General features: G+C 33.6%; 3 protein-coding genes across 3 annotated transcripts; 1 reads left to right on the forward strand and 2 right to left on the reverse strand.

The window, feature by feature from the left end:
- Window positions 1-5,070: 5,070 nt before the first annotated feature.
- On the forward strand, window positions 5,071-9,067 carry LOC140920335 (PKS-NRPS hybrid synthetase cheA-like). The gene is made up of 5 exons (XM_073368590.1): window positions 5,071-5,230; window positions 5,544-5,690; window positions 6,438-6,475; window positions 6,583-7,751; window positions 7,843-9,067. Exons 1-5 carry the CDS (start codon window positions 5,071-5,073, stop codon window positions 9,065-9,067), a joined length of 2,739 nt encoding a protein of 912 aa, XP_073224691.1.
- A 70-nt stretch (window positions 9,068-9,137) lies between these two features.
- Window positions 9,138-10,090, reverse strand: LOC101508046 (protein MAINTENANCE OF MERISTEMS-like). The gene is made up of 2 exons (XM_027334781.2): window positions 10,057-10,090; window positions 9,138-9,954 (listed from the first exon to the last, which is right to left on the reverse strand). Exons 1-2 carry the CDS (start codon window positions 10,069-10,071, stop codon window positions 9,274-9,276), a joined length of 696 nt encoding a protein of 231 aa, XP_027190582.2. The 5' UTR covers window positions 10,072-10,090; the 3' UTR covers window positions 9,138-9,273.
- Window positions 10,080-12,056, reverse strand: LOC140918656 (uncharacterized). The gene is made up of 4 exons (XM_073368591.1): window positions 11,687-12,056; window positions 10,812-11,209; window positions 10,199-10,722; window positions 10,080-10,083 (listed from the first exon to the last, which is right to left on the reverse strand). The coding sequence occupies exons 1-4, from the start codon at window positions 12,054-12,056 to the stop codon at window positions 10,080-10,082; spliced, it is 1,296 nt and encodes a 431-aa protein (XP_073224692.1).
- Between the last annotated feature and the right edge of the window lie 2,300 nt (window positions 12,057-14,356).

A 14,356-nucleotide genomic window follows, 5' to 3' on the forward strand; every position in this document is an offset into this window, starting at 1 on the left:
ATACAATACAATAAATATTAGTTATTTGACACTCTCCTTCGTTTTTTTTGGAAACAATGTATTAACTCTCAATTAATATATTGGTTCATTTTAAAGATTTCTCAAGAAATACATACATGCCTACAATTAGTGAAAATTATTTTATATCGTATATTGTTTATGTTTATTTGGAAATAGCAAGATATAATTAGGTCTCTATGCAACTCTTCTATGCTCATTTACATACTTTTCAAACTTTTTTCCTTTTAGATTAATATAAAGTGTGAGAATATTTATATTTTTTTAGTTTACATCTTTGAATTTAACTCTATTTATATGTTTTGATATATTTGTGGTCAATTGTTGTTGTTGACATTTGGTCCAAATACATAAGTTTTTTTGTGTGTCTAAATTGTGCTTATATTTTATTACATTGTATATTATTTGTCTTCCAATGTATTTGTCAAATATATGTTGAAATTTGAAATATGTTTCTAACACAAAAATGAAAAAGTTACACAATATTATATGATGACAATTACACTATTTTTCTCACCCCATCTTTAGACACATCGAGTCAAAGAATGTAACACTTAACTCTCTAAGATTTCCTCATATGAAGAATAGGAAATACTTTATGTTTATGATATATACATATCGCACATTTTTATAGTTTCTACAATTATTTAATTTCTTCAAATTGAATATTACATAGTATCATCTATTAATAAAAATAGTTATTTTTTTGTGAGATCTATAAAATATACAAATCTATCTCACGTCACTTAGTAGATAACCAAAATTAATAATTAAATCAGATAGCGGGATATAATTTAGAATTAGGTCAACAATACGTTATTGAAGTAAAAAGTTCTTTAGATTCAATTTATATTGTTTTGACGTGGATTTTTTCTATTTTTTCTTATTATACCATTGTTCATATGGACTTTGCGGAAAATTTGTATGTTCTCCAAAATATTGAATTTTTTTGTAGGGTTATATACTAAAATATATTTTTAATTTTTTTTAAATAGTAAATTATTATTTTTTTTTTGTAAAAAATAGTAAATTGTTTCGGTACTAGAAAAAAGTTATCTCAAACACATATTTTTAAACAGTGTTTGCATTATACGAAACATGTTTCGATAGACCAAAATTGTAATTTATAAACAACATATGGACACTTCAACTCACTGATACATTTTTTCTAAGGACAAAATCGTAAAATCTTATTGTCAAATTGTATGCATAATATTATAGAACATTTAAGAAAATTATATGTTTACCTACGCAACACGCGGGCCTTAATCTAGTAAATATTAGTTATTTGACACTCATTGTTCCTCTATCATTTTTTTGCATTGGCTCTTCCTATTGTTTTAACCCTCAATTAATATATTAAATTGTTTTAAAGGATTTTCAAGAAATACATAGGTTTCTCAAAAAATACATGACTTCAATTAGTTGAAGTTATTTTATATCGTATATTGTTTATGTTTATTTAGACATAAGAAGACAATGACATATATGATTAGGTCTCTATGGAACTCATTCTATGCTAATTTACATGCTTTCAAACTTTTTTCCTTTAAGATAAACAAAAAGTGTGAGATTTTTATATTTTTTAGTTTACATCTTGGAGTTTTAATTCTATTTATATGCTTTGATATATTTGTGGTTAATTGTTGCTGTTGACATTTGATCAAATACATCCGTTTTTTTGTCCAAACCGTGCTTATATTTTACATAGTATATCATGTGTCATCCAATATATTTTTCAAATTTATGTTGAAACTTGAAACAGGTTTCTAACACCAATACACACCTCTTAAATTTTAGTGATAATTTGAATAAGTTATACAATATTATATAATGACAACTACACTATCTTTATCACCTCATCTTTAGACACATCGAGTCAAACAATGTAACACTTAACTCTCTAAGATTTCCTCAGACGAAGAGTAATAAATACTTCATGTCTATGATACAGACTTATCCCACATTTTTAGTTTTTACAATTATTTAACTTCTTCAAATTGAATATTATATAGTATCATTACGAAAAAAAAAATATTTTTTCATAAAAAAATAGTTATTTTCAGTGAGATCTATAAAATATAGAAATCTATTTCACATCACTTATTAGATATCAAAATTAATATTTAAATTAGATGGAGAGATATAATTTAGAATTTGGCCAACAATTTATTATCGACTTTTTAACGTTCGTGTTTCTATTTGTTCTTATTATACCATTGTTGATATAGACTTAGAGGAAAATTTATATGTTCTCCAAAATATTGAATTTGTTTTGTATAGGTATATACTAAAATATATTTTTAAATTTTTTTTAATAGATTTTTTTTTACAAAATAGAAAATTGTTTCTGTACTAGAAAAAGTTATCTCAAACATATATTTTTTAAACATTATTTGCATTATATCAAACTTGTTTCGATATACCACAATTTTTAATTTGTAAACAATATATATACGCTTCAACCCATCGTTATATTTTTTTTAATGACAAAATCATAAAATTTTATTCTAGATTATTTTCAAATTATATAACGTGTCAACAATATATTGTGATGCAACTTTGCAGATCAATTTTAATTACAAATCCAATAGAATGTTTTGTGTGGTATCATAGCCTTAACTTGAAGAGCAGGTGCATATGGTATGGATATAATAAAGAGAGTAAGGAAGGAAGGAAATCAATCAATCATAGAAACACCAGAACCAACACATCAACTCATTACTCTCACTTCTTCATTATCTCTTCCTAAATATGATTCCCACAAAATAGAAAACCATGTTGGGTATTCTTATGTCCCAGAAGATATTCAAATAACTAAAACTATACCTCCCCTTTTAAGTCCTTATAATATTTTCAAAAGACAAAGATCAATCACCCGATCTATCAGAAACTTAATCTCTACAAATCACCCTTATATGAAAGAATATGTCCAGTCATCTCGACTTGACAAATGTAATGTGAGAGCAACAAACTAAGAACAATATGTGGATTTAGAGATTCCTCAAGGTCTCATAAACCACTGGAAATCTGAAGGATACACAACTTTACATTTTTGAGCTGTCAGGCTAATCCTCTCCCTTTATGGATGGAAAAATCAACCTGTCTTTTGTAAAATAGCTCTTTTAGATTCAAGCTACCTTCATTATGAAAATGATGTAATAGGGTATGTTCTAACATCACTCCATGCTGGAAGTGTTGTCCCCACCATCTTCCCAAATTATAATGTAAGTCTCAATGACAACACTATTTCTACAAGGTTGAAAGTCCAAATCCAAATCCAACCCTCTTTCGACAAGGTTGAAAGTCCAAATTCATATAATTGGATCTGGTCAAGTCCCAGAAGCTTTGTTTGCAACCCTTCATCTTCAAATAATCTATCGCCTCCAAAATCACTCCATAGATTTGCCACTCTCTAGATGTTCTTCTGATTCACTGTTGGTCGTTACCAATAGAGAAGAAGATATACCCTCCATTGTCCAGATCCCAAGGAGAATCACAATAGAGGAATTAACTCAACTAATTCCCTTGGAATGGATATCAAACTATGAAAAATTCCATCAGGACAGAAGACCAATACAATCCCAAGAAGCCACTTTCAGGAGATCCATTGAAAGGTCAATCAAAACAATTTTCAAAAAATCAGATGAAGGATCAAGTTTGGCCTCTCGAGAACCTATCTATACTGACAAGATAGATGGCTATTTTATTTGGGACGTAGATCCCAGTAAGTGCGACCCAAGATGTGACTGTTGGATGCATGATAATGATATTGACAGAGATATCATCCTCCCTAAAAGCAAAGGGACATGCATAACATCTCCTCCACCAAGTAAAAAATCATATCCTGATAACGGTCCATGGGTAGGAATCCATAATAAAAAGAAACCTCTTCCTATCTACTGAGAAGCACTTAAAATCCTCAAGAAAGAAAAGCTCTTGCCACCTAATGACCCTACTCTTGTTACTTGGTCACCTTCATACTATTGTAAACCTTTAAACTCTCCAAAAAATACCAAACCAATCCCTTGTTTTATTTTCTTAGCTTCAACATCAAAATATGACCAACAATTCCCTGCTCTAGATAGAAAACTGGACCCAATCACAAACAGATCATCCAAACCTTTCATACAATTCAATGAAGTCCAACCTGATGGAAAACTTAAACCTCTAACTCAAGTGGAGGAATTTCTAAATTGGCAAACAGAAAACATGGTTGCTCAAAATGACACTCTCCATAATCTAGACATAAAGGTGAATAAGATTACTAAAAAAGATAGACAAAACAGATGAAAATCTCAAAGTTTTTTCTCAAAAAATACAAAAATACTACAGAACCTTAAAAGCTCAAGTCTGTTAGTGGGATCATTACTTAAGAAGGATGTTAGAAGAAAGAAATTTTGGCCAAGATTTTGACCGAAAAGAAAGAGAAATCAGAAAGTTACAAAGCCAAGCGAAAATGATTGATGATTTCTTGAGAGCTTCCAAAGAAGAAAAACCTAAACTTGTTGAAGATCTTTTCTTTAACCCTCCTAATTTTTCTACTTATTTCACAAGACCAGAAAAGCCATCTCCTATGTATCCTACCTATGCTTCATCACCACCAAATTATGCCAAATACATACCCTCAACTTATAGACCAAAATATGCCAGAACTATAAAACCCCAACCTCCAGGTCCAATGAAAAAACCATTTGCTTAAGTGTATCATCCTCAAACACTGAAGATGTTCCTGAAACACCTCCTCCAAAATTCCAAAAGGAAGAAATTACTGATAAAATTTTCCTATGGAAAAGGTAAGGAAAAGGAAAGCTTTGAAGTTCTTTAAAAGGAAGCAATTTAGAGGAAAAGAGAAAAATCAAATATGTTTTGTTTGTGGAGAAAAGGGACATTTTTCTAAGAGATGTCCTAATAAAACCAATAAATCCGCAAAGTTGATCAACTCTCTTCAACCTCGAGAAGGAGATCTAGAATCGTTGTATTCTAAACAAAGATCTGTCGATGAAGAAGGGTGTGTCTGGAAGAAAAGGGGAGTGGTGAGAAAAAGGAATTATGCCGTATTCTTTGAGTTGGGATGGTGAGAAAGACGAATCTATTCCAGGAGGAAAATTCTTGATCGTAGAGGCATGGGTTGGTAGTAGGTTGATCATGAGAATCAATGGAAATGTGTGTGTTTTAGTGATGATCTGGATGGGTTTCATGGGTCTGGAAAGTAAATCATAAATCAAATTTTGATTTCCTTTGATATGTTTTACAGTAAAATCATATCTTGAAAACCAATCTTCGAGCCTAAGAGTTTGGGGATCTGGAGACATTTTATTTTTAAATTTGAGGATCCTAGGAAAAGAAGAATTATCCATTTGGACTTCAAATTGATAACCCCTCGGGTGGAAATCAATTTTTTGGATACCCAATTTGAATGCAAGTGCTTCCTTGTAAGTGGTGTGGTAATGTTTCTCAACTTCTTCGAATTGGCCACTAGCATGACCGCAATAATGCTTTACTCTATTAATTTCTTCTATCAGGACTGGACCCCAATAATGATCATTATCATCAGTTTGTAGAATTCTTTTTCCATTTCCAGGATTTTTCAGGGCAGGTGGAGGATTCCCATGGTGGAGGATTTTTCCTGAGTAATTGTGACAATGGACTTATGTATTTTGCAAGCTTTGGTATGAAATTCCTGATATAATTGATTATACCAAGAAATTGTTGGATTTGTTTAACGGTGAGATTTTCATTAGGAAAATTTAACAATTCTTGAGCAATATGAGGTTGAGGTTGATATTTTCCTTGAGAGAAATGCATTCCTAAAAAATCGATTTCTGTTTGGGCTAATTGACTCTTCTTTTCAGAGAGCATCATTCCATGGTTTTGGGCTATTTGTAAAAATTGGCCCAATAATTGTTTATGAGCCTTTTCATCTTTTGAAAATAACAACACATCCTCGATATAGATGAGAAAAATTTCCCTTGTACCCCCACACTTTGCCTTGTACCCCCAAAAAAATTCGAAAATGGCAAAACTACCCTCAATTTTTTTCACCATTTTGTAAATGACTATTATACCGGAAATGTAAATATTTTTTTCACCATTTTGTCATAACCCCAGCCGTAAAACAGATTTCCGGTAAGTGGCAGTTTTCCGGTAACTACCGGAATACTTGAAACAAGATTTCCGGTACAGAGTAAAGTACCGGAAAAGTTAAAACTGAGTTTTCCGGTACAGAGTATAGTACCGGAAATGTTAAAACTGACTTTTCCGGTATAGAAGGGAAAATTTGTGTACCGGAAATCTTGGTTGGCAAGTATTCCGGTACAGTAGTAGGTTCTGGAAAACTTCATTTTTGAGTTTTCCGGTACATACCATATTTTTTTAATTTTTTTTTAAGTTTTTTAATTTTTTTTAAATGTTAACAGATATGGATAATCCACTACTATTAATGAACAAAACATGCGTCTATACTACAAATATTTTTGACACAGATCAGGTATGAATAAATATATTTAATATTAATATTATAAAAATATATTTTTGTGATTAATTATAATTATTTTATTTCAGATATTTGATTCAAGGGATACTGTTGTGAAATGGGCAAAAGAAATTGGTATAAAAAATAAAGTTACCGTTATTATCAGAAGATCAGATATAGAGACGGGTGAGAAAGGATGGAGAAATAAATTAATATTAGGTTGTGACAAAGGGGGAAAATACAAGTGTGCTGCTAGTTCTATTCGAAGTTCAACAAAAAAATGTGATTGTCCTTTCAAGCTTAGATCAAAACCATTAAAAGATGGTTCAGGATGGATAGTTAAAGTAATTTGTGGAATTCACAACCATGAATTACCTGATACTTTGGAGGGGCATGCATATGTTGGGCGCTTAAATGAAGAAGATAGAAAGCATGTTCATGAATTAACAAAATATAATGTTGCACCGAGACACATATTACTCTCATTGCAAGACCGAGATAAGAGTAATGTTACTAAGATCTCACAAATATATAAACAGAGAAGTATCATTCGATTGCGCGTGAGAGGTAATAGAACAGAGATGCAACATTTATTCAAGTTAATTGAAGATGCAAAATATGTGTGCTGGAATAGAAAGCGTGAAGACTCCGATGTTATGAGAGATATTTTTTGGGCGCATCCAGATTCAGTGAAGTTGTTGAATTTGTTTCCGATTGTGTTGATTATGGACAGTACCTACAAAACCAATAAATACAGAATGCCATTACTTGAAATTGTTGGTATGACATCAACAGAGAAAACATTTGTAGTTGGGTTTGCTTATTTGGAATGTGAGAGGGAAGAAAACTTTTGTTGGGCATTAGAGAGACTAAAAGATTTGTTTGTTACACAAAATAAATTCCCTCAAGTAATTGTGACAGACAGAGATCTTGCGTTAATGAATGCAGTTGGCATTGTGTTTCCACATGCTGTTAATTTACTTTGTCGATTTCATATCGAAAAAAATGTTGGAGCAAAATGCAAGCAATATGTCTTAAAGGATAGACAAGAGTCAATATTGAATATGTGGAAAGACATTATGTATTGTAGTAATGAAAAAGAGTATATGATGCGCTTGCATATGTTTGAACAATCATGTGTTGATACTAAAGTGTTTGTTGATTATGTCAAAGAAACTTGGTTGACTCCACATAAGGAAAGATTTGTTGAAGCATGGACAAATAAAGTGATGCATTTGGGGAACACAACGACTAACAGGTATTTAATATAATTTTATTATATATTGTTGAATTGTATTATATTATAATTTTATTATATTTTCTAATGTATCTGTAAAAAAAATTTACAGGGTTGAGTCAGCTCACTGGAAACTGAAGTTAATGTTAGAAAATAGCATGGGTGATTTGTGTAAATGTTGGGAGGCTATGAACAACATGATAAGGTTACAACATAAAAGAATCAGAGCCTCGTTTCAAAAAAGTTTTTATGATGAAGAGCATGAGCACAGAAATCCATTTTATCAGAGATTGAATACATTTGTATCAACAGAAGCTCAAAGACGTATTGCTGAAGAATACGACAAAGTTGAGTGGGTGGGTACTGACAAATCTATATGTGGGTGTTCTCTGAGAAGGACATACGGATTACCTTGTGCTTGTGAATTGGGACAATATAAATTAATGGGTGAACCAATTCCTCTAGATTCTGTGCATATTCAATGGAGAAAATTAAGCATGGAATGTGAACTCACTCAAGACACAGAAGATGGATCAGAGTTGGATATGTCTACTGAGATGAATGCCTTATGGAAACGCTTTCGATCACTTGATGTTATTGGGAAACGAGTGTTGAAGAGTAAAGTGCGTGAACTTGCTTTTCCAAGTACAAGTTCAATATGTCCACCACCTGAAAAAGTCAAAACCAAAGGAAGAGTGAAGAAGAGTAAGGGTATGAAGCCAGATGGATATGATGTATATCGAGACCCTTCTTACTTTGAGCATGTTAATGCAACATATGGTGAAGATATTGGTTCCCAACCCTCTCAATCAAAGAAGAGACAAGCCTCTCAATCAAAGAAACACCCCTCTCAGTCATCTCATTCTTCAAAAAATTTGTTATTGACACAATTTCCTGATATTACTCAGCCATACATTGATGACATATTTGACGTGGCAGCTGATGGAAATTGTGGTTTTCGCGCTATTGCATTATTGCTTGGTTTCGGTGAAGAGTATTGGTCTTTGGTCCGCAAGAGATTGGATCAAGAGATTGTTTCTCATGTAACTCCATATAATAGATTGTTCACAGGACGCATTAAAGAAGTAAGAGATTCGTTGATGATATCCAGTTTAGGTGTTCAACCCATGGATAAATGGTTGTCCATACCTGATATGAGTTACGTGATAGCGACAGCATATAATATTATTCTTGTCACGTTCGGTCTGACATTTTCAATGACTTTCTTTCCTATGAGGGGTTCACATTCCGGATCGACAAAAAATGATCGCATTTGTTGTATTGGTTTTGTTAATGGAAATCACTGGGTTCCGGTAATTATTTTCTTATACTATTAATAAAGTAACCGACATTACAATAATTAATAAAATAACTATTCAGAGACGGGTGAGTCTAACATAACAATAATTAATAAAGTAACCGACATTACAATAATTAATAAAATAACTAACATAAAGTGTTCATAAAATAACCGACATAATAATAGTTCATCAAAAGTGTTCATAAAATAACCTACATAACAACAGTTACAAAAGTGTTACTACTAACTAGTGCGACTACGTGATAAATACAAAGCTTTATAAAAGTGCCTATACAACTCATCATCTGGACTAGCTTGATGTTCACTCAACCCCTGCTGTATAAGATCACCGATCTGCTGTAGGATAGGTGGCGGCTGTGAACTAGAAGCATCTGCACTGGTGGGCGGTACACTATAACGTGGGACCTGAGGTACACCATCTGGTCGCACCAGCAGTGGATGAGACACCTGATAGAACCACTCCAAATATCCATCTTCACACTCAGATGGATATGTAGCTGGACGAAGCTTGGGAAATAGCTCTGTCACTGGCGTCACATATCCCAACCATTCCACATCTACATCAAATAATCTAGCAGGATCTGGAAGTGGCGGTGAAGGAATATACTGGATATATCCGAATTGTCTCAAACACCTCTCTGGTAGATATTTCACTACAGTGCTGCATAATCGAATGTGACCAGTATAAAGTGTGATATCATCAAAAGGAATGACACCCATGTGATTCTCCCATGGTCTCCATAAAACATCTGCAGGTGTCAATGCATCAATAATACTTCTGTATTCGTGGACCTTATGCTTGTCTTGCTTATAGCACCATCTATTCATTCGGGCAAAACATTCCACGTCAGCACCTTGATCACCTCTATTACAAATATTCGGAAAATATTCGTAAATCCAGCACTGTTACAAATAAAAATATTAAATAATTAATACTAACAATTAAATACAACATAAATAAATTAAATAAATAATTAACAATTAATACTAAAATATAATTGATACCTGAAGCAACGTCATATATCCACCTAGCTGTTTGGTGTCATAATAGCAGACATCTGAGAGGTAGTCATAAAGCACCACTAGTGCAGCAGTACCCCATGCATATCTATCTATACCATCTAAATATCTGAATAAAGGGAGGTACTTCGCATCAACTAGAGTATGGCTCTTATCAGCGAAAATAGTACTCGCGACTAAATTCAACAGATATGCCCTAGCAGCACAGTCAAACCTCTCTGCTGCACATTGCCTTCTGAACACCTCCTTCAACCAATCCAATCTATAGTGTGCACCTCTAGTCTTTCTGGTCTCCTCCCAGATCTCTTTCGTGGTCACTCCTAATAGATGGACGGCAAGATTACATGCCGTTACTCTATCTACATCGGGTGGACTGTAGAACTCACCCCTAATAGGCAATCCGAGAAGATTGGCAACATCATCCAAAGTAATCGTCATTTCACCAAATGGCATGTGAAATGACGATGTCTCAGAATGCCATCTTTCAACAAAGGCAGATATCAAGTTGTTGTCGATCATCTTCAAACTACCCCGTTGTAATGGGTTCAGACCAGACAAATTCACCCAATTCTCTATGGGTCGCGGAAGTACCGGCGGAGTAAATTGTTGCATTTTCTTCCCATGCGCAACAATTTTCAGCAATGGTCGCTCCTGTATACAAAAAAAAAATATGACATTAAAATTAAATTTAGACAACAAATAATAATTAATTTAAATACGTAATAATTAATTTAATATACCTCGCCAAACCATAGTCTAGCTGAAACATGATAACGGTATCGTGTAAGGACAGACAAATCATAAGGTCCTCCAGGATACCGTGTGAGCTCACCAGGTCCCTCAGGTCCATCATGTTCCTCCTCCATATGCTCTCCCTCATGAGCAGGTGCAGCCTCCTCCTGCTCATGTACATCCACCTGCTCGTGCACCATATGCTCATGTACCACATCTTCCTCATGCACTGTAGAAGGCTCCCCCTGATCATTATGTCCCTCATCATCGTCTTCAATAATCATACGTCTTCTTCTCCTTGAAGCTGTCGGTCGAATCCTCTCTGGGGGATTCATCGGAGTCGATGTAGAAGTCTCAGTGTCTCGTGTAATTCCTATGATTTTGCCGTCTCTTCCTCGTGCACCCACTGAAAAATTAAAATATTAAAAGAATTAAATCACAATAAGTTATAAAATTATAATTAATTAAATTAAAAAAAAAATATACGTAACTTCCGGAAAACTTGATGCTCAAGTTCTCCGGTAACTACCGGAAATGTTGGCAATCAAGTTTTCCGGAACGCTTTCTGTACCGGATATGTTAAAAATAAGTTTTCCGGAACACTCTTCTGTACCGGAAAACTTCCTACAAGATTTCCGGTACCGGAAAACTTTAAAACAACGTTTCCGGAGTACAACCTCTGTACCGGAAAACTTGTTTCTCAACTTCTCCGGAAATTTTGAAAAAAAACTTACTCTCTGTTCCGGAAATGTGAAAGTGTGGAATGGTAATTTTGTGAGGTTTTATTATTTATATGAGGGCAAAATAGTCATTTCATTCTAAATTTGGGGGTATAGGTATAATAAGGAGGGTACAAGGGAAATTTTTCTATAGATGAGGATACTATTGAGAATGGGCTCAAGGATTCTAGTCATGGCCTTTTGAAATAGTGAGGGAGCAACCTTGAGCCCAAATGGTAATACTGTCCATTGGTATTGGGCATTAGGAATGTAGAAGGCCATTTTGTAACGGTCCTTAGGATCAACACCCAATTGACAAAATCCTAACTTCATATCAAACTTGGAATATATCTGAGCATCTTTGAGGGAGATGTTTAATGAAGAGGTTTTCGGATTGGGAAATTTATCATCTTTCAGAAAATGATTAAGAGGTTTATAATCAATTAGTAACCTATTTTTCCCTCTTATTTTTTCAGATCTCTTTTCAACATAAAATGCTTGGCAATCCCATTCAGATTTTTTGGGTTCTATCATACCTTGTTTGAGTAACTGGTTGCATTCTTCTCGGGCCAAAGCTTAATCTGATGGACTCATTCCTGAATGAGTAACTTTGGTTGGATTGATATCCTCATTGAGCTTGAAAGGAAGTTGGACAAAAAAGTCTTTGTTTGTCCATAAATATTTTGGATGAGAGAATTTTTCATGACTGTCTGCACAAAGTTTGAGCAATTTGAACTTAATTTCTTCATATTCAGCAAGAACTTCAGAAAGAGAATACAACTTTAATATTCCTGAATAAGGTTTAAATTCTCGTTTAAATTTGATTCCTGTAGGGAGAATTTGAAGCCTATTTGCTGTTGAATAAACATCCATACCTACAACAATATCTTTATTTGGGAGGCTACTACTAATGACCTTTGTCCAAACTATGCATTCGGGGAAAAATCTGATTCTAATTTTTTGCTTTGTCATCAAATATGTTCTGAAAGTTTTTCCATCTGCTGCTACAAAGTATGCAACATGTTACACCCATGCTTCTGTAGGGAGGATGCTTGGGTTCATCATTGTTATTTGGGCACCATTATCCATATAGCTATAACTTTCTTGGGATGAGAAAACTTTGAGGCGAGTACATGAATTTCAACACAAGGGATAGGAGGAGAAGATAAAGTACTTCATACTTCTTTGAATGAGTAAATAGGAAAACATCTATCATCTTCTGATTTAGCAAACGATGCTTTGTATGAAGAAGAGTTATTCGAGGAAGAGTTTTGAAGAGCAAAAATTGTTTCTTCATTGGTAGAGCTTTGTTTAGAATACAAGATTCTAGATCTCCTTCTAGAGGTTGAAGAGAGTTGATCAACTTTGCAGCTTTGTTGGTTTTATTAGGACATCTCTTAGAAAAATGTCCCTTTTCTCCACAAACAAAACATATTTGATTTTTCTCTTTTCCTCTGAATTGCTTCCTTTTAAAGAACTTCAAAGCTTTCCTTTTCCTTTCCTTCTTGAAGATTCTAGAAGGTTTAGTGTATCTTCACCGATGATCTTTCTTTCTTGTTGAACAACTGCATTTGTTATCTTTGCACTTGATTTCCAGGTAAGGCTTTTTGAATGCCTTGGTGAATTTGGATTTTTGTTCTACAATTTCTAAGAAATGTTGGTGCAATCTACATAGCTTTTCAAGTGCCTCCAATGTTATTTGATGTATCTGGCCGAGACTCATGGTTTTAATATCTTTATGAGCTGTTGCTATCATCCTATGGATTTCTGGTTGGAGTTCTTAGGGCAGTGAAGAGATATATGTATTTTAAGACTATGATCATTAAATCCATTGAGGACATAATATCTCTAGGTCATTCTTTGATAGTGTTTTTCAAGATCTTTGACTCTAAGAGAACAAAATCTCATTTCAAAGAATTTTTGTCTGATTTTTCAATCAAATATCTCCATATCACCAATGAATTCGTTGTGAAGAATTCCAAGGACAACAACAATATTTTCTAATATGTGTAATTCATCTTGTTTGAATGTACCAAGATTATGGTACCATTCCTTCAACGTGCCTGTCATTCTCCATCAAAATTCTTCAGTGATCTTATAAGCGTCTGCACCTGTTTTCATCATCTGAGTGTCAAACCAGACACCAAATTCAACGAGTCTCTTTCTCCAGGGTGGTATATCATCAAGCGTGAACCAAACTCCACTATTTATTTTTATTTTTGCAGAGACTGGGTTTTCTTCAAGTGATTCTTCATAAATGGATCCTTCCTCTTTTACATTCACTATAAAAAGTCTAGAAATGTTCATGTAATTCCTTTAAGATTCTGATTCTTGTTCTGGTAGTGATGAAAAAGAATCAGAGGTATCTTTGGAAGAATCATTTTTCTCAAAGGAAGAGGAATCATCACTTTTTTCTTGAGAATTGTGCAAGAGAATCATTTTCTTGTGGGAATTCATGGTTTTCTGTGATTGTCATGGCTTAGAAACTTTTATCAGGAATTTCTTCCTTTGGGAATTTTGGAGGAGGTGTTTCAGGAACATCTTGGGAGTTAGAGGATGATACACTTAAGCAAGTCTTTTCCTTGGACCTGGAATTGAGGTTTTTGTAGTTCTGTTAGATTTTTGTTTATAAATTGAGGATATGTATTTGGCATAATCTGGTGGTGATGAAGCATAGGTAGGGTACAGATGAGATGACTTTTCTGGTCGTGTGAAATAAGTAGGAAAATTAAGAGGGTTAAAGAAAAGATCTTCAACAAGTTTAGGTTTTTCTTCTTTGGAAGCTCTGAAGAAATAATCAATCTCTTTCACTTGGCTTTGTAACTTTTTTATTT

This window comes from Cicer arietinum, chromosome 5 (assembly GCF_000331145.2).
Source record: "Cicer arietinum cultivar CDC Frontier isolate Library 1 chromosome 5, Cicar.CDCFrontier_v2.0, whole genome shotgun sequence".
NCBI lineage: Eukaryota > Viridiplantae > Streptophyta > Magnoliopsida > Fabales > Fabaceae > Cicer > Cicer arietinum.

What these genes read in the sequence shown, in the direction of transcription:
- LOC140918656 (XM_073368591.1), bottom strand. Translation starts at nt 12,056, where the DNA reads ATGATAGAACCCAAAAAATCTGAATGGGATTGCCAAGCATTTTATGTT. An exon ending in CCTTGAGCCCATTCTCAATA is followed by an intron (nt 11,210 to 11,686) that starts GTATCCTCATCT and finishes TTAATTTTTCAG; the next exon opens with TGGGTGCACGAGGAAGAGAC. An exon ending in CTAGACTATGGTTTGGCGAG is followed by an intron (nt 10,723 to 10,811) that starts GTATATTAAATT and finishes TTTTGTATACAG; the next exon opens with GAGCGACCATTGCTGAAAAT.
- LOC140920335 (XM_073368590.1), top strand. Translation starts at nt 5,071, where the DNA reads ATGCCGTATTCTTTGAGTTGGGATGGTGAGAAAGACGAATCTATTCCA. An exon ending in GGGTTTCATGGGTCTGGAAA is followed by an intron (nt 5,231 to 5,543) that starts GTAAATCATAAA and finishes TTCTTCTATCAG; the next exon opens with GACTGGACCCCAATAATGAT. An exon ending in GGGAACACAACGACTAACAG is followed by an intron (nt 7,752 to 7,842) that starts GTATTTAATATA and finishes AAAAATTTACAG; the next exon opens with GGTTGAGTCAGCTCACTGGA.